The sequence below is a fragment of the Triturus cristatus genome, chromosome 9 (assembly GCF_964204655.1).
Source record: "Triturus cristatus chromosome 9, aTriCri1.1, whole genome shotgun sequence".
In the NCBI taxonomy this organism is placed as follows: Eukaryota; Metazoa; Chordata; class Amphibia; order Caudata; family Salamandridae; genus Triturus; species Triturus cristatus.
Genome location: NC_140592.1, coordinates 858,326,528 through 858,346,694, shown reverse-complemented (window position 1 = coordinate 858,346,694; position 20,167 = coordinate 858,326,528). Strand labels below are relative to the sequence as shown.

General features: G+C 42.9%; 1 protein-coding gene and 1 long non-coding RNA gene across 3 annotated transcripts in view; one reads left to right on the top strand and one right to left on the bottom strand.

Annotated features, from left to right (window-relative positions):
* Window positions 1-20,167, bottom strand: part of LOC146798962 (uncharacterized) — a 317,402-nt gene that overhangs the window by 84,539 nt on the left and 212,696 nt on the right. The window lies entirely within an intron of this gene.
* Window positions 1-20,167, top strand: part of TECPR2 (tectonin beta-propeller repeat containing 2) — a 616,143-nt gene that overhangs the window by 548,541 nt on the left and 47,435 nt on the right. For both annotated transcript variants that reach the window (XM_085626337.1, XM_085626336.1), the window contains exon 19: window positions 11,632-11,773. In XM_085626337.1, the coding sequence (XP_085482463.1) occupies window positions 11,632-11,773 (142 nt within the window). The remainder of the gene's footprint in view (window positions 1-11,631; window positions 11,774-20,167) is intronic.

The window sequence follows — 20,167 nt, the reverse complement described above, 5'->3', positions numbered from 1 at the left end:
AAGGTTAGGTTAGTTTAGGTTTAGGTTGAGATTAAGTGAGAACCACAGAGAGTATCTAGGCACTTGCGCAAGGTGTGTGGTTCCAAGATGCTTATATGAAGAGCCAGATTTTCAGCTTCTTGCGGAACTCAAGAAGTGATGTAGGAAGTTCTAATGTGTTGAGGGAGGTCTTTTAAAGTCTTGGGTGTGAAGTAGGAGAATGAGTGGCCTCCAGTTTTGTTTTTGCGGATGCAGGGAGTGTGTGAGAGTGAGGCAGAGCGTAGGTGTCTGGTGGATTGGTGAAAGTGTATGCGGCTTGGTAGAAATGGGGATCTCTAGTTGGCAGGTTGTTACCCTATCCAAGTAGGGACCCTTCTTCCTGGTCAGAATAAGGGGGATGCACTTCTTAAATAACCCCTGCTCACCTCCCTTGGTAGCTTGGCACCAGCAGTCAGGCTTATCTCAGAGGCAGTGTGTAAAGCATTTGCACATAACCAACAGTAAGTTAGTGAAAACACTACCACACCAGTTTTAGAAAAATATCCAATATTTTATCTGTGCAAAACAAGACTAAAAACGAAAAAAAATCCGCCATACAGTAATTAGAAGTATCAATAAGCAAAAATAGACTCAAAATACAGTTCCTTGAAGTCGATAGCTCCGCTCGGGGCTATCATGGCATCGTGAACAACAAATCCAAACAGTTCTGGCTGACTGCGGCATCGTAGGCCAGCTATGGTGTTGGGAAGACCTGCAAAATAGTACCTATAGAAATGTAAGCCTAATATTAAGATCTTCATATTGATGAGATTGTTGAAGAAATTTGTGGGTGATATCTGAACTCGAGGAGCCAGTTAACAAGGAGCAACATTTGATAGATATCACACCTTCATTGCTGATTTCAATTTGAGGGAGACATCAAGTCTTTTCCTGAAGAAGGTGGTTGGATCACTTAAAGTCACCGAAACACGTCGATGCAGATTTGCTAAGCTCTGAATCGACTCAACCTTGGTTAAACACAAGACTTTTTTATAGTGGTGGTTTGAGCAATGATTTCTTGTTCAATTAGTGGGTCTGAATGTCAAAAGAATTGTCTATGGTATTCACCCATTGGAATAATATGAATTTTTAATTTTGGCTTTTAGAATGATTTACTTATTGCAACATTGAATGCGATTTTTAATTGGTTTTTAATATGCAAATCAAAAAACGCTTTATTTGATATATAGGAATATATCCATAAAAGCATTCTACAGAAAAAAGAAGTCAATTCATCACAAATTTTACAATAATCATAATTAATTTCACAATAATACATTCTCCCTTGAACATTTTTACCCTAATTAGTTTACTTAAGACACATTTTCCACATTGATATAGATACAACAAACCAATCAATTTTGCGTATCATCACATAGGGCGATAACAAATAAAGTGCATACAGTAATTTTCTTATTTAAAAAGGATCACATTTCCAAATTTTAAAATATGCAGTCTATTCAATTTCATAATTCAAAGATTCCAGATATAAAAGATCCTTTCTTCGCTTGATGGCCAACTGAATAAAAATGATAAATGTATTACATAGCGATACATTTTCCAAATTACGAATTTGATAAAAAGTGGTTTTATATTGTACAATTTATTAACAATAAAAAGTGGGCGTAAAATTGATTTCCTATTATCCCTATAAAAATTGCAAAACAATAAAAAGTTCAAAGTGCTTTGGGAGGATTTACCATCACACGGGCACTTAGGAAAATTTGCGCTCCACCTACCCATCTTAGGGAATGCTATCTGATAGTGGAGCGTTCTCAGCCTTAGTCTTGTTAAATAAAATCTATGTTGAACATTTCTAATAAAAATAAGATATGGCTGGGTACCCGGTGAACATGGCCCTTCACAGTACGATCTAACACATGATTTCGTATTCATTTCGACTTCCCCAATTTTTTTCCTATATTTAAAAAGTTTCCTTTTTAACTCCTCCTTAGTATAAATCTGAATACTCGCGTGGTCCTTAAAATCAGTTGCCACATTACACTCAATTAAAAGACTATGAATATATTATAGCCATTGTATTTTCCTTGAGTAATCAAGTGTGAGGCAATCTCGTATTATTTCCTTAGTAAGATTCGTATCATCCTTTGTCCAAATTCGATACTACAATATAAGGGCAGACATGCTAATCAGGTCACTAAGATATGGTACATCTGTCTTCCTATGGACAATAAAGGTAGCCGTGGAATTAGGAACCGATAACACCCTTCTTAGAAATGTATTTTTCAGTGTTTGTAGTGGGGAAGTGTCTGCCATACCCCATAGTGCTCCGCCATAACATACCCCTGTTATACACTTACTCCCATATCATTTAAAAATTTCTTGTACTGGCTTATTGCCTATTTTTGGGGAGCATCTAAAAATAGCCTCACTTGTCCTCAAAAATTTAAATTTGCATGAATTTAAATGTGCGCTCCATGTACCTTTACAATTAAAAAGTAACCCCAGAAAAGAAAATGTCGGTGTCCTTTCAATGGGTACTCCTTCAACGTAGTGGGTTCTACTCTTAGTTTTACTTTTCCCACATGTCATGACCAAGGTCTTAGTAAAATGTATCGATAGATCTTTATCGGTCTTAAAATTTGTAAAATTATCTATCAGGAGCTGAAGGCCATTGGCAGTCCTAGAGATCAAGACTGCATCGTCAGCATATAATAAAACTGGGGTTACACGCCTGTCAATGATAGGAGCATCAGCTTTCAAACTCTGCAGTAAAAAATCAATACCATTGATATATAGCGAAAATAAAAGGGGAGCAAGGACACAACCTTGTCTAATCCCTCTGGTTACTCTAAAGTGCATAGTGCATTCCCCATTCTGGCCATATCGTATCTTTGGAGTTAGGTTTTTAATATTAAAATTATATACTGGATTATATAACTGATTTGTACTCCTTGGTGATATTGGTTGAATTTTGGTTGAATGGTGTATGATCTGTAAATAGATTTTCTTTCAAGCATATTTAAAGGGAAATTGTTTACTTTTGACCAGTAGCACAAAAAACTATTCCCAGTTTTGATAGCAGATGACCTTTGAAGTCTTTGCTGTTCCTGAAGTTCAGTCCAGTGCTTTCTCTGCCCAAGACAGAAGCAGCCATTTCAGGCCAACACAGCAAAGCACACAGCAAAGTGGTAGTTCCTCTTTACAGCTTCTCCAGCTCTTCTTCTTGTAAGTTTCCTTGATCCAAAATAATTCTAAAGTTCTGGGGTCTGGGCTCCAATATTTGTACCACATTTTCCTTTGCCTATTCAGGTGCAAGGAAAACTACTCCCAATACTCTAAATGCAGCCCAGGTCTATTCAGATCAGCTCAGAATCACCCAGGAAAGGCAAGACACAACTCAACCCCCGTGGCTATCTGCAGTGAATGTACATCCCCAGCTCCCATCATTCCAAAGCCAGGTTGTCAATACACAACCCAGCAGAGACACATGGCTGGCTAAGCAAGAAAATGCCCATTTTCTAAAAGTGGCATTTTCAAACACACAATTTAAAAACCATCTTTACTAAAAAGATGTGTTATTAAATTGAGTTGAGAGCCTAAACTCCAGCTTTCTATCTTGTTCCCATGAGAAGTTATACTTGTAAGATGTTACAAAGTATCTCCCACGGTATCCTATGAGACAGATAGCCTTTCAATGGTGAAAAATGAAATACACTATCTGGATATGTCACACACACCAGGACATGTCCTACCTTTCACATACACTGCACCCTGTCCAGAGGGGTACCTTGGGCTTACCCAAAGGATGCCTTGCATGTAAGAAAAGGGAAGGTTTGGGCCTGGCAATTTGGTGCACTGGCCAGATAAGCAGGTGCGTAAGCACTGCAGTGGCAGGTCTGAAACACCTTTGAAAGGCTGCTTGTGTGGGTGGCACAAACAGTGCTGCAAGCCCCATAGCAGCATTTGATTTGCAAGCCCTGGGCACATACAGTGCGCTATGCTAGGGACTTAGTAGTAAATCAAATAAGCCAAACACGAAAACACCAATCCATAAACACAGTTTACCGAAGGAGCACTTGCAATTTAACACTGAACAGCAGTGAGAAAGTGCGCAGAGGCACTAACCCAGCAAAACGAAGTCCAATGTACCATCAAAAAGGGGAGGTCAGAAAGCAAAAAGACAGGGGAAACAAGACAAAAGATGCCAGGTCTAACATGGATGCCCAGGTGTTCTGGTCCTCTGTTGTGTAGGGCTTTGTATGTGTGTGCGAGAAGTTTGAATTGGCTGTGCTTGTGAACGGGGAGCCAGTGAAGCTTCCTGAGGTGTGGTGTGATGTGGGTGTGACATGGTAGGTTGAGTATGAGGCTAGTGGCTGCATTCTGGATGGACTGGAGTCTGTGGAGTTGTTTGAAGATTCTGGAATAGAGAGCATTGCTGTAGTCCAGCCTGCTGGTGATGAGTGCTTGTTTGATGGTCCGTCTAGTGTTCTGAGGCAACCATTTGAAGATCTTCTGCAGCATGCATAGGACGTGGAAGCAGGAGGTGCACAATGCGTTGACTTGAGCACTCATGTTGAGCTTGTCATCTAGGATAATTCATAGATTTCTCTCGTGGTCAGGGGGTATGGGTGTTGGTCCTAGCTCCGACGGCCACCAGGTGAACTTGGTGCCAAAGACCTGTAGTTCCATCTTGTCGGAGTTGAGCTTCAGGCAGTTGGTTCGCATCCTGTCTATCATCATGGTCATGTAGTTGGTGAAGTTGTTTCTGGTGGTGTTTGTCTTGTCGGTCAGGGATAGGATGAGTTGGGTGTCCACAGCGTAGGAGAGGACGGTGATGTCTTGTGATCGGATGATGTTATGTTGAAAAGAATAGAGCTGAGGGACGATCCCTGGGGGACATTGTATATCAGTTTCTTGGTCTCTGATGTGAAGGGTGGCAGGCTGACCCTTTGGGTTCTTCCTGTGAGGAAGGAACAGACCTATTTGAGAGCAGATCCTTATATATCCATCTTGTGGTGTCTTCTGCTGAGAGTGTAAAGGGAACCAATACAACAAGGGGAACCCCTGCAAGGTAAATGTAGGTAGAGGCTCAGGGGAAAAATACTAAATAAATAATGAAGAAAAAGTTCTCTACCTGTTTGTTCCAGAATGTACAATGTATCATTAAAAAAATAGGCTGACACTCAAACTAAGGCTAATCAAGAAAAAAACACAAAACAGTTTAAATGCATGAACAGAAGTCAATTAATGAGTGCTTTTATTTTTCACAGTGATCGATATTCAGACAATCGTATTCAATACACGTACTTATTCGTGACTTAATAAAGTAGACATCAAAACATATACAAAGACCATAAATTTAGAGGGTCCCAGACATCATCAACTACACACAAATTCACAAACTTATACCGGTATCACAACACACCAACATCACACTTCATACTTGCAAAAATAAAGAAATGGTCAAAATGACCCGGAAGTGACCGGCTCAAAATCAGCCGCAATGAACAATGTATAAATGAAATCATAAGAAAACATTCAATACAATATTAAAAGGTCCATGTTGCATCTAAGTGATAGGGGCATGGTTGGACTTCAAAGAAGCGCCGACGCGCGTTTCGGTGAACGCACCAAACAGTGGGTGCCACCTTCCTCAGGGCGAACAGTATGGAATTAAAGTATACTTTTCTGGGACCTGTAGCGGCTATATCTATAGCTGTCGGATCATGCTGGCAAAATGGCGGCAAGAAATCTCTGGTCGCACACGGATAGTGAGAGCAAACAGAGACAAAAGTCCTCTAGGAGAATCAAACATCAAGCACTGTTAGGGAATGTAAGGGGCTCAAAGAACTTGATCGGAGTTTTCAGAGAAGGGATTAAACAGGGTCCATGTTAGTCGAGGCGGCGTTTAAAATTGCTTTGAAAAGTGAAGCGCGCCGTTGGCGGATCCGTTTAAGATACTCTTCGTTGCGGTGCTGTAATTGAACTGTTAAAAGATGTAACAGACGAAAGAGCCGCCAGCTAGAAAATCTATGACCGCGCACGTCTCTTCAAGTGGATAGGCGAAAATACTCGTAGCCAGAGAGTGTAAAGGGAGACAGTGTCGAAGGCCGCGGAGCGGTCGAGCAGGATTGAAGGACACTGTTTCTCCTCGGTTCAGGATGTTTCAAATGTCGTCTGTGGCCACGATGAGTGAGATTTCTGAATTCTGATTGCATGTTGTCTAGAAGATGAAGTTCAAGGTAGGTTGAGAGTTACTTTTTTAATGGCCATCTCAATCACTTTATCTGGATAGGGGAGCAGGGTGATGGGTCGAAGTTGCTCAGTTGATTCAGGTTGGCGCTGGGCTTCTTGAGGAGGGTGTTGATTTCTGCAAGTTTCCATTCATCCTGGAAAGTGGCATATGTGATGGAGGTGTTAATGTGAGTCAGGGTGGTGATGATGATTGGTGTTGTTCCCAGGTTGTAGATGTGGTGGGGGCATGGGTCAGTTGGAGCACTTGGGTGGGTGGTCCGCATGATTGCTGCGGTTTCATTTCTGGTGAGGGTTGTCCATTCTGTCAGGTGGCCTTCTTGGTTGGTGGTGGGTAGGGTAGCAATGAGTTCTCTGGAGTTGGGTTGGTGTGCAAAGTTGCTGTAGATGTTTGCGATTTTGCTGTGAAAGAAGTGGTATAGGTTGTCGCCGAGTTTTTGGGAGGCAGCAGTGCTGTTGACAGTGGCTGAGCTGAAATCCTTAATGATAGAGAAGATCTCCTTGCATCTGTTGGAGCCCCCCTCGATACAGTCCATTACTGTTTTTTTCTTGGTGTGTCTAATTTGCTGGTGATAGTGTGAGTGCATTGTCAAAAAAACAAAGGAATCCACCCTTATGGGAAAGTATAGAAGTGTTTCTTCAGACTACGTGTGTCTCCTACAATGGTGGAAAGCACACAGCTTTGTTTAAATACCCCTCACGCACCAATAGGACCTTGGTGGCATGCTTCATCATCAGGGTCTTCCCGCCCGCTGCGGGATGGGGCGTCCTACGACTACGTGGGAGCAATGGTTATGAAAAACAATACTATGTGTGGTGTAGGAGTGTGAGTGGAAGGGTCAGAAGTGAGTGAATGGTGAAAAATTAAAAAATACTTGGCTCAGTGGAATTTGTTTTTTTTAATGTTCTTTTGAGCTGGTATTGTTCAAAGTGGGGAATGAGATGGAGATACTATGCTTTAATGAGCAGTGTCTCCTGTGTCGACATGTTTCGAAGCCCTCCACTGTGTATTTACATATAATAATAATCTTTACTAAGTGGTGTACATAAATTTAACACACCCTGGACCACGAAGGGGTCGGAACCGGAGGGGCAGCAATGTCCACTAGTCAACCATAGAAGACGAGGCGTCACGCGTCTCCACCAGGAGCATGACAGGCGCACTGCCCAACCAACCATCAACGAGCCGGAAGATAACTTAGTGGTCAACCTAACAGACCATGAATTGATACCAGCACAGAGGATTGTTCTAGAAGGAGGTTTGGGTTTTATTCCAACCAACAACCTGGACAGATTAAAACTGTGCCGAAATGAAGGTATTCATTCGAAAACTCAAGTTACACGCTTTATTTAAAGGAAAAGAACCATCTGAGGAAGAGCGAGAGGACACAGGACTACGAGTAAAATCTTCCTTCACCCCTCCTGACTCAACACTCCCAATCGAACTACTAACTTTCGAGAAAGCGGTGATGAAAGAAGTGGATATGGCTGGGAAGCCAGGGCATTTCCCTGGTGGTTCAACACCTGGTGGGCTAGCTGAACGCCACAGCAGACAAACACAGCCACAGCGGACCACGAATTAATACGGAAATGGTGCAAGGTCTCTCTTAGCAGTGGGGAGGGCCTTGATTAAATCTTTTCGCCACTGCTAAGAACGTGTAATGTTAGCAGTTTTGCGCGCTGGAGTTTCCAAAACGACTCTAGCTCACAGACATTTTTCATCTGAAATGGAGCTTCTGCCTCCTGTATGTATTTCTACCAATACCACTCCTGCCCAAGGTTCGCAAGAAGATCAAGAGTGACCGGCCCAAGTCATACTTGTGGCTCCGGATTAGGCACAGAGAGCCTGGTATCTCAAGCTGTTGAGCATGACTATCAGTCCTCTTATCAGGCTGTCTCTTCAGGATGATCTATTGTCGCAACAGGTGAGGGTTCTGCACCCGATACTGTGCACCCTGCACCTGCATTCGTGGAGATTGAGTGGTGACAGTTGACAGCTTTCGATATTCTGCCCGAAGCCTGTGATGTTATTGTGGCAGCCAAGCGTCCATTCACCAAGTCGGTATACGCCTGCTGTTGCAATAAGTTTGTGTCTTGTTGAGATTTTCACAACTTTGAACCCCTTTCTGCCCCTTTATCCAAGGGTCTTTGGCCCAGCAAGCCTCTGCTATTGACACTGACAAATGGTATCTTTCTGCAATCTCTGCATTCTTGAGGTTGACGAACCAACCCACCTCTTTTCAAATCACCTGCTGTAGCCAGGTTCCTTAAAGGTCTGCAGCACGTTCCCCCCCCACCGCCATTTACCATGCCTCATTGGGACCCGAACCTTGTTCTCACTTTCCTGAGATGTGCGCCATTTCAAACCTTTGCAACATTGCCCCCTTTTTAGTGGCCATTACATTGGCCGGGTGGGGGGGGTGTCAGTGAATTACAGGGCCTCTCTGTGTACCCCCCCCTGCAACTCCTTTTATGCAGACAAACTGGTCCTCCGGAGATGTGCCTCCTCCGTTCGGAAGGTTGTCACTCCCTTTCATGTAGGCCAGAGCATTACCCTGCCTACCTTCTTTGCTCTGCCTCATCCCTCTAAAGAGGAGGATAGACACCACTGCCTGGACCCGAAGAGCATTATCGTTCTACCATGACCGCACACAAGAGTCTAGTGGATGGTCAACTCTGCGTGGGTTATGTTGGAGACCAAAACGGGAAGGCTGTGCAGAAGCTGAACATCTTGCGATGGATCGTCCTGTGCATTAAGATCTGCTACGCATTGGCCAAGAAACAGCTCCTGAGGACCTCCGGGCTTATTCTACCAGAGGCAAAGCTGCGATCACTGTGTTAGTCCGCAGCGTGTCTCTCCTGGACATCTGTCAAGCCGTGACTTTGGCATCACTGCACATGTTTACAAAATATTTGTGCCTGGACAGTCAGGTTTGTCGTGGCGGGTACTGCTCCCGTTCGGTCCTGCAGGACGTTTTGGTCTAATGAGGTTCACAAACACACCTCTGGGGAGGTATTGCTTGTGTTTCTATTGCAAGACAAGGAATCTGTGTCTAGAAGTCTCTAACAGAAACGCCTTATCTGGTAGAGACTCTCTCTAGCCGAAGATTCCTTACCGACCCGCCCATCCTACCCTTTCTGTGTATCAGTTAAGATGTAAGAAGCAACCTTGTCAGGGCCTTAATCTTTACCATGCCAGTGATGAGTCCTCTGCGTGACACCACGCTCTTGGCGTGGAAAGTTGCGAAAGTAACTGATGTCAGCATGCCAAGATGGCGCCTATAGAGGTACCACATGCGTCATTTCTGGTGCGGCTGACACAAAGCAGAACAGTGCCACCTACCGGAACGGACGTGTACTACTCGTAGACTTACAGATCCAGTCTGACGCCTGGGGATATTGTAAGGTAAGAAATCTGTGACTAGATAGTCTCAACCAGATAAGGTGTTAACGTAGGTAAGTAACCTGTTCGTCTCTCTGACTTTGGGGCTCTTTGTCATTGCTGCTTGTCACTCATAGATTTTTTTCAGCCCCTCATTCAGTGCTACTTTTTTCTCACTTTCCGATGGCCACCAAGATATTCAGAATGAAATATCTATAGGATAGCTATTAGGCGTCTTACCTCTACATAATATTTTCAACCCGAAAGTGAACAGTACTGCTCCTTTTGCTGGTAGATAAATATAACCCAAAAAATATCCTCTAGACTTTTGTATGCAGAGTTTGGAAATAGGCTGCCTGTAGTAACTAGCACATAAAATGTGTCACTGGTTTAAAAATACCAGTATTTTCTGTTAAAAAAAAAAAAACCTTTACAAGCTTACTATTTCTAGTGCCACAGAAAAAATGGTTCTCAATACATTTAAATAAATTGTTGCTCATGATTTTGTGAAGGAACTGTTTGTTTATTGTTTTGTGCCGCACAGGTGTCTAGTCCTGTCTACTAGGCCACACCCTTCATTACAGAGTTCCCACCCTTTCAAAGGGATCCTAGTTATGTTTTATGATCATATCCCTTTTGAGACCCCCCACGTTTTTCATCTCACTATAAGCACTGTTCACCTTCCCCTTTATTTCTGCCAATCTGAGGTTCATCCAGGTAACGTTAAAATGAATAAGCCCAACATCCGTAACTTGTAGAGAAACAATGGCTAACCTGCCTGCTCTGTGAAGAGGTTTGCTGCTCCCCTCACCTGCCTTCTCCAAAGTAGAGTCAGGTTCCAACTGGACCTCCACTGGTACTACTGGAGTTCTCCATCACCCACAGCACGCTTCTCACTTTGTGGGGTAATGGCCGTTGCCCTGAGCCATTTCCCAATTCATGGGCTTTCTGTTTTTATGTTCCCAGTCATCTCTGGAATAGCGTGCTCTTTTCTGCACAATCCTTCTTGGGTGCCTCTGCGTCCCATTGTCTTGCCCCTGTCACTGTGCAGGGCTCAAAGCTTTGCCCCGACTTACTATCCTTAAGTGAGGAGTTTTAAGTTTTTGGTTCCTACCTAACTGTCAGCTAATCACACCCAGAGTGAGTGCAAATTTGTCCTCAGGCGCCACTAGTACAGTGGTGGTTCCTCCTCTAAGGCGGAGGAGCGTCGCCCCGCTGCTCTCCGAGCAGTACAAAGGAAAAATAAAATGATAATAACACAGCGTTATTATCATTGTATTTTTAATATGGAGCCAGGCTTGGACAGGGTGCACTGGGCTCTCGTCAGAGAGGGAGGAGGAGTGGTAGGCACTCTCTAAGTGCACATGATGGTTAGGCCGGCCGCTTTTGGCTGGCCAAACCGTCATGCATACTTAGCATTTCTCCACCTGGCTGTGTTGCACAGCGGGGCATATAACTGTCCCAGGCACTGCCCGAGTGGCCAAACAGGCCGCTTAGACCAATCACAATGCTGGTGTCATGCTTGTGACAGCAGTGTAGTGATTGGCTTAGCGGATTCTGGGTGCCTGGGGGCTGCTGCGAGCCAGGAACAGAGGGAGGACGAAAGTGAGGCAGTAGCCGACGACCTGCAGGTACGTCGTTTTTTTTTCTTGTTTTTTTCCTTCTTTTTTTCTAAACCCATCCCACCCCCTGCCATCGTTCCCTAGCAGCCACCACTGCACTGGAAGCATGCAGTCTGCCCTCATTTCTAAGAACTGGGTGATGAATATGTGAAAATGAACCTGCTAAATTGCTCTAAAGCAGAGAGAAGAGAGGTCACCAACTAGGACCGCAGTGAAGGACCGCCAGTTGCTTTCTTACCTGAGAACATTTCTAGATATAAACTTTAATACACAATGGAGTAGGCTACCTGCAGATGCAGTCTCAATTTAAAGCAAAGTGTCATTTGAAAATGGATTTAATATCACTAATATTGTGCAGTTATTTTAAAATTAATTAGAGTTTTTATGTTTTAGCCTGTAGGTATGAACCTGATCAGTGTCCACTCGAGCCCCAATGATCGGATGTTGTGGGCCACTGATAACCGATGGAATGTTCATGTGCGGGTAGGAATTACAGAGGAAATGCCCGTAGGCACTGACTGGGAGCATGTTCCAGGTACGTGATGCACACTCAGAAATTAGGAACTTGTATTTTAATTTCAGAATGTCTTTAGCAATAATATAGGCACGACTCCTCAAGCAATGAAGGCAGATAGGGAGACTGCAAGATCGTTACGGTCTCAGAACAGTCAGCCTTACAAATATTACAGAATCCAAAACCAAAGCTATTTTTCCCCAGAATCCAGTTTTCGTCAAAACCAACAATATAGACACTGGATCTGTGTCATCTTTCTATAACCAACAAAAGCAACAACAATGCCAGTTCAACAAACAAGAGCAAAGGAGTTTGGAGGGAAAATAGGTCAAGCCTGACTTCAGGTTCTACTCTTCTCTGTTGACTTGCTGCTAAGAGACAGGACAGACCCCTTGTACAGATTTCTCAGAAGATAAAATCAGAGAAAGGAGTACTGGATATAGTAGAACATGGAATCACTTTACAATTCCTGGAGAAACCATCATTTCATCCTCCAAGGAAGAGGGAGCACAAACATCTAAAAGAACTAAACTTAGAGATAAGCAAAATGTTAAGAAAATGTGCAAGAGAAGATGTGCCAACCTCACAAACTCATACTAAATATTTCTGGTGGCTGGCGCTAGATCTAAGGTGCCTCAACAAATAGCTCAGTAAACTGGAATTCCTGATGGTCGTACTTCAGGAGATAGTGTCTTTCATTTCTATGGGGTAGTTTAAGGACTTTTTTGATCCGAAAGATGTCTGTTTCAACATTTCAGTACAGTTAAGGGACAGGAAATTCTTTTTTTGCAAGGTGGTAGGCTGCCATTTCTAGTTGAAGACTCTACTGTTCAGGATGAAATCCATCCTTAATTTTTCACCAAATAGTTGGCACCAGTGTTAGTTTGCTTGTGAAGAAACGGTTATGTAGTGTACCGTTATTTAAACAATTGGTTATTCAGAGCTCCTACCCAACAAAATCATTGACTATTCAAAGAGAGTCTGTGGAGACACTGACAAACCTGGGTCAGGCTATCAATGTAAAGAAATAATTTCGAAGTCCTACCAAGGACACTGTGTTTCTTGCAGCCAGCATTTTTTTTCGGAACAAGGAATAGAGTTCCAGTCTCTGAACAAACTAATGCACCTAGCATCTCATTTACTATCAAAGCAACGAACAACAGTCAGAAATGTAAAGGTGTTGTTGGGACCATGTCCTCATGTATTCTGCTGCAGCCTTAAAGTTGACTGCGAATGAGCACAATTCAAAAATAGCTGAACTTACAATGGAAGTGAGTAAGCAGTGACTGGGATAACATGATGGTGAACACTTCCCAATGGAAGAGGGTTCTACTGTGGTGGAAAAACAAGGAAAACATCTTCAGATGAAAGGACTTTTTGCCTGTCAATGCACAAGTCTGCACAACAACAGATACTTTCCTGGTGAGAAGGAGAGTGCAGGCGAACAACCTTCATGTCAGTGGCATGTGGATAAAAGAGGAGTCATCTCCGTATATCAATCTGCTTGTGGTTCAGGGAAGTCAGACTGGCCCTGAAAACTATGCTACTAAGAATAAGAAATTCCTATGTCATCATTCATACTGACAGCACCACCACTATGTATTACATTTGCAAACATGGAGGGTTAAGATCTCTTTCTTTAGCGTATAGATCTATAAATCTCAGAAGCTTTGGATATGGTCTCTGGATAACAATGTGGATCTATCAGTGGAACGTGAGCTAGGCTTTCAGAACGAATGGGTGGACAGTCTCAGTAGGAGGAACTTGGACAACCACAAATCAGAGTTAAACAACAGTCTGCTGGGACTGGTGTTCCAAAGGTGGGGAAAGCCTCAGTGCGACATGTTTACAATGGACAACTACTCCAAATGTCTGATGTTTGTGAGCTGGGGTGATTCCCAATAGTTTTGCAGGAATGTGGTTAAAGTAATACGGTCTTTAGACATTTTATTTGTAAAAATACATTTGTATTAGTTTATTTCAGATCTTGCAACAATTACACTTGTTTTGCTGATAATGATCCTTGTCAAATCTGACTTAGAGTTCTGCATATTTTCAAGGAAGATGAGTAGAAGTTAACATCCCCTCAACAGATTTTGGTGACTTATTAGGAAAATATATGTAGTATGTTAGCAATATATGAAGTATGTTGGCATTACTTGTTTTAGATTACTATCAAATGCTGAAAAAAGTAGTTTTCCTCTGGAGGTAAAAAGTAAATGAAGTGTATTTGTGTAATTTTGCAGGAAGTTGATGGTGAGAAGGTTGTGTAAATGATTCACCATTTTATCTTGGATTGTTCTTTGTATTCTAGATGCTGCACAGCATAAACCTTAATTCAAATAAGTAGATCTTTCTGATGGGTACTTTTACATGCAGATTCCTCCCTTCTTGAATCCCTCCAGGTGCCAGACTAGATCCAGAAGCTTGCATTAACTCTCCTGTTTCAGCCATTGGTGCCACAGCTGCGATCCGGGAAACATCCCGGACATGACATCTCGGAGTCATATAACATTCCACCGCAGTGAATTGAGGTTATTTCTTTTTTTTCCATACCTTATGATTCCGATCTGGAGTTGCTGTCCATGAAACCCTTCCAATAAATTGTTTTTTGCAGTGTTGAATAGGAAGAATGTCTTCCCCAAAGTTGTCAGGCTTTATGCAGTGCCACTCAATGGCAGGCAAATTTCACTCTCAGACCTGCATGACATCTGCTTGTGCTGCCTCGGCTCTAAGCCCAAATCCAAGTCATGCTGAAAGTGTGGCCGCATGCACGTGAGGCCTTAAGAAGTGAGAGGCTAAACTTTTCAAGACATGGCCTTGGGGTGAACACCAGGGTAAGTAGCGTTGTTTCAGGTCCCACATCAAGTTTTGCTTCTTCTTGTCTTCGACACTCAATCATTGAAGAGGGCCCATCAAGGTGAAGAGAGACGTGTGGAGATGCCGGCGTGCGGGAGTACCACGCCTCCACGCCGTTAGTGTGCTAATGGCCCCGCCCCCTTCTCGCTAGCAGGACGAAAACACACACGGATGGCGGCGGATGGCGGCAGCAGGGAATTGAATTGAAACAACACGCAAGATGCCAGAGGCCGTTAAAGGAATAAATATTACCTGTAATGCGTGCTGAGAAGGAGAGAGAAAAAAACAGGCTCCAACGCTGACGTCAGGAATAGCAGCTCAGGCTCCATCTATATCACACTGAAGATTGTAATACCAGTATGGCATTAGGGAGCAGAGCGACGCTTGAATCCTGTACAGTACAGTCCTGCTAAAAACACGTAAGGAGGAAATTGTGGTGGGAAAGCCGAGCTGAAATTTTGTATGGGAGCCTATTAAATGTGGAGAGAAAGCAAAATTGAATAACATTTGGAGTCTAAAGAAGAGAAAAAGAAAAGGGGAGTAGGGGAGGGGGCAAAGAAAATATATTCAGAAAACATGGTGAGGCCCCAGAAAGAGGGAGCGGCAGATGAAAAAACCTCTAAATCTGAAGCTCAAAAAATTAAGAAAACGCGCCGTGCCCTTACAAAAATGGCGCGTAAAGCGGTTCGCAAAAGTGAAAGGGGTATGGCTCTATCCTCACCAGAGAGTCAGAGTATGCTGGGAAGCTCAGATGACGTTACCTCCCCGGACATGATAGCAGATAGTGGTGAAAACAGAACATCTCTGGCTGACCTATCCGTGTCTCAAGAAAAAAGCAGCCCGGGGGAGGTCATGCCCACCCTCTCCTGTATTAATCATGACTCTAATGCAATAAGTAATGCTCCAAAAGAGGTTAATAAATTCTCGCTTTTCACCAAAAAACAATCTTCACAGTCTCCTCAGCCCCCTCCGCAATCCTCACCACCTCAGCCATTAGGCTCTACAGTATCAGTATTGGTCTCGCCTGTGACTTTGTCTGGTTGCAAGAATCTCACCCTGCAGGAGGACTCTTATCTCCTGGCGCCTACAAAGATAACAGGGAAGGAAAAGACCCCTGATTTATCCCTTGGAACGGATGTAGTAAAACACGTTGATGACTCTGTGGCGCATGGGGTTCTAGAGACACCAGGAATAACTATTGAGCCCCTCCAGGCTTCGGTACCATCTCTGCAGTCTTCTATACAAGAGCCGTCAGCTGAACCTGGGCTCCCTTCCTCCATGACGCCGCTAACTTATCCTAAAAATATATCCCTAGCTAATCTCAGTAGTGAAAATCCGGGAACATTTCAAGTAGATATTAGGGATATGTTAAATTTGATTTTGGGAGAAATAAGAGACATGAAAAAAATACAACAAACCGAGATCAGCCTACTAAATCAGCGGTTAAACAAGATCGAGGACGCGATCAATGGTCTTCCTTCCAGAGTCACTGAAGCCGAGACTAGAATATCCACAATCGAGGATCAAATGAGTTCTGTTCTGTATGAGTCACGGGAGGCTGTTAAAAAAAGAAGATATCTTGAGAATAAAGTCGAAGAACTAGAGAGTCACTCCAGGAGATCCAATCTCCGGATAGTAGGCGTACCCGAAGGGATTGAGGGCTCACAAACTCTCCATTAGGTCAATTCGTTCATAAAGCAGCAAGTCTTGCCGGAACACGAGGGGGATCTTTCGATTACTAGGGCACATCGTGTCCCTGCTCAGCCTTTCCCTAACTCCCCATTCCCGCGGACGATTCCCCTGAACTTCGCCGACTATAGGATAAAAGAAAAAATTCTGTCAAAAGCTATTCACCAACGGCAGTTTTCGATCAATGAGACTCAGAAGTGTCGAATTTTTTCAGACATGACTGCGGTGGCAACTCGTAGAAGAATGGAGTTTGTTAAGATGTTGCATTTATTCAAGGCACATGGTGCCCAGGCCTCGATTGCGCAGCAGTCCAAGCTACGGGTCCTGGTGAAGGGGAAGTTCTTTATGTTTTCGGACCTAGATGAGGCCCAGATCTTTTTGAAAGAGCTTTCTAGACCCTCTGCAGAGTCTTAGTGGCGAAACTCATAGGACAGTCTTGTAAAGGTTCTGTAAATGGGCTTTTTTTTTGTATAGATGTCTTCTCTCTTTATTTGTTTCTATTTCTTTTTTGCTTTCGTTTTTCTTTGTCGTCTCCTGTTTTTTTTTCTATTAGGCGAGGGGGTGGCCCATTTTGGCCGCTATTCAAAGAAAGAACAGAGCCCACTGTCTACACTAAATCTGATTTCATTAGGTCCAGAATTGGGTCACATTTATAAGAAAAAGCCAAGGGCAGAAATAGACTCAGAATGATAGGAAGAACAAAAGAGATAAAAAGAACGTACTTTATTTCAATAACAGTATTCAAAATGATAATTTTTACATGAAGGATAAGTCATATAACATACAGAATATTTTATCTATAAGTAGAGGTCCCACACATAAAGACAAACAATCATACACTCATTCAGACCACACGTTCATGTATAGACCAAGACTGGTACAAGTACACACAAAATACATTTAAATTTGCCAATAAAGTTAAAAATCGCATCAGCGATGTAGAAATTCAACAAAAAGGGGTAACAATTCAAGTAGGCTCGTGCATTCCCAATTCGTAGGGGTAAATAAATTCTCTCAAAGAGCACGAGGGAGCAGAAGCCAACGCACGTTTCGGTGTGAACTACACCTTCATCAGGGCAACGAGGATGTAAGGCGTGTGGGACAACACAGAAGGAGCCTTTATATCGAGGATGCCATTTACAAATCAAATCTTCTGTAGGGTATAGAGGAGTTTAAGGATATACATCAGAGGGAACAAATCAGATCCAGAGTTGGGTCCAATCAATTGTGGTCTGGGGTACATAGGCAGATACTGGGCAGAGGTTATAGGGATCGTCAAGGGTGAAAACCCCGGGTATGACAAATATAGATATCCCAGACCAACATGTAGCAGGCCTTCAGGCGAGGCGGTAAGTAGGGGGAACACCGCAAAAGCAATTTCTCACAAGCGCAACCATAAAAGAGAGGATAAGGCTTTTCGCAAGTTCGCCCGTTCGATGAGGGGTCGTTAACAGGCTCGTCAATCCGGCGTGGAAATAACAACAAAGATCGGTTCCGGTGGCCGCTACACAGGGTGCACAACATGCCACCCAGGATAGATGGTGGGGGGGGAAATGTGGATAGCGTGGTTGCAGGAGAGGGGGGTTCACATTTCTAAGGGGGGGTCTGCGTTAAGGGTTTTGGCAGTTAGGGGAAGGGGTATGCCAGAAAAAAAAGAGCAGAGAAAAAGGTTTATGAAATGTTATTTCTAGTGATTAGACATGGCAAGCGGTAGATTACAGATTTTGGCGTTAAACACCAACGGCTTACTGAACAAAAAGAAATATGGTGCACTTATTAGACGGGCTTCCTCACTGGATCCCCATGTTCTTTTTTTGCAGGAAACACATCTTAAATCGAATTCCCCCAATTTATATATCCCCAAAAAGTTCTCTACAGCTTTCTTTGCCTCGGCGGGGGTAGCTATGAGAGGGGTTGCAATTTACTTTTCTAGCAAAATAGATTGGGAATTTTTGCAGGTCCATAGAGACACTCTTGGGAGATGGATTTGGATAACAACTATAGTCAAGGGTATAAGGCTACATTTTATAAATTATTATGGTCCAATTATTGATAGTGTTGTACCCCTGAACCAGATATATGAAATGCTGATTGCCTCCCCTGGACAAATTATTTTTGGGGGGGACTTTAACTACATCTTAGATACTAGGAAGGATACTACTAATAAAAACAAGAAACAACTAAAACCAAATACAAAAAAAATAATGAGAGCAATTCAAGAGGAATTTTCGCTGGTAGACTCTTGGCGGCAACTCCACCAAGATATAGAATTTTTTACTTTCTATTCTCATCGGTTCCACTTAGCCTCCCGGATAGATTATTTCTTAATATCTAGGTCGTTACAAGTCCCAAATGCCTGGATCTGTGCTAATCCCTTTTCAGATCATGCGTTTGTTGGGATATCTCTAGTCTAAGGCAGAGGGCTAGGCAACGACCTAGATGGCAGATGGACCGTCTTCTCCTCCAAAACGCAGAATGGATTTCAGGGTTTAGAGAATGGATCCTGCGATATTTTATGGTCAATGATAATACTGCTGCCCCATTTGCCATTTGGGGCGGGTTCAGGGCAGCAGCTCGGGGCCAAATAATAGCTGTGACGGAATTCGGAGACTGAAAATAGAAGACCTACAGAATAAGGTTAATCAAGAATATGCCTTAATGATTCAGCTTCGGGCTAACCATTACAATGAAGCTAGCTCGGAATTAAGGGAATTTTTTATCCTAGAGGAAATTTCCAATTCTAAAATTTTTCAACAAAAAATTTATGAGGAGAGCCAGCTGATTGGAAAGTTACTAGCGAACTCCACGAGAAAAAAAACAGAATCCTCCTTGATTCTCTCACTTAAGGATCTGGCCTCTGATTATGTTACAGTGGATAGGGATAATATTGCACGGATATTTCTTCAACATTATGGGCAGCTGTATTCAACAGAATATCCCACTAGTCATGAACAAATCCAGATATATCTTTCAGACATAGATGTTCCCAGGCTCTCCGAGAATAAAGTTAGAGAGTTGGACAGGATATAGGGGAGAAAGAAATAATAAAAGCAATAAAATCAATGGCTGGGGGCAAGGCGTGTGGTCAGGACGGGTTTCCACTGGAATTTTATAAGGTTTTTATGAAAGAATTGGCATCCTCATTAAAGAGACTTTTCAATAATATTAGAAAGGGTGGAACGGTACCAGGCGAGTTTAAAGAATCTATTATAATATCATTTGTAAAAAAAGATAAAAACCCGGAAGACGTCAACTCGTTTAGACCAATAAGCCTTCTTAATTCTGATTATAAGATCCTGATGAAGCTGTGGGCCTTGCGTTTTCTCCCTGTGGCTCAAGAAATAATTCACAGGGATCAAACAGGTTTTATCGCAGGTCGATCAATGGCTATGAACACGCAATTTCTAATACATGCCCTAGATTTTTTTAGCACCAACAAAGTCCCTGCTGCAGTTATAATGGTCGACGCTGAAAAAGCCTTTGATCTGGTGAATTGCCAAACATTATTTCTTACTTTAGATCACTTTGGCATCCCACAGCAAGTAATTAATATGCTTCGAAATATCTATCAGAATGCCAGTGCTAAGGTGGTCATTAATCAAGAACAGATAGGGGAAGTGGCAATAAAACGGGGAACGAGGCAGGGATGCCCACTGTCCCCCCTACTTTTTACCTTTTTTATCGAACCTCTGGTTTTAAAAATTCGAAATAATGCTGCTATTATTCCTCCAATACCTGTGATGTCTAAAGTTAAGCTATTTGCTGATGACATTATTTTATATCTAACCCCGGAGAAAGAGAATTTAGATCGAGTTTTTTCTGAATTCTCTCGGTTTCAACAGATCGGTGGCTACAAAATAAATGGAA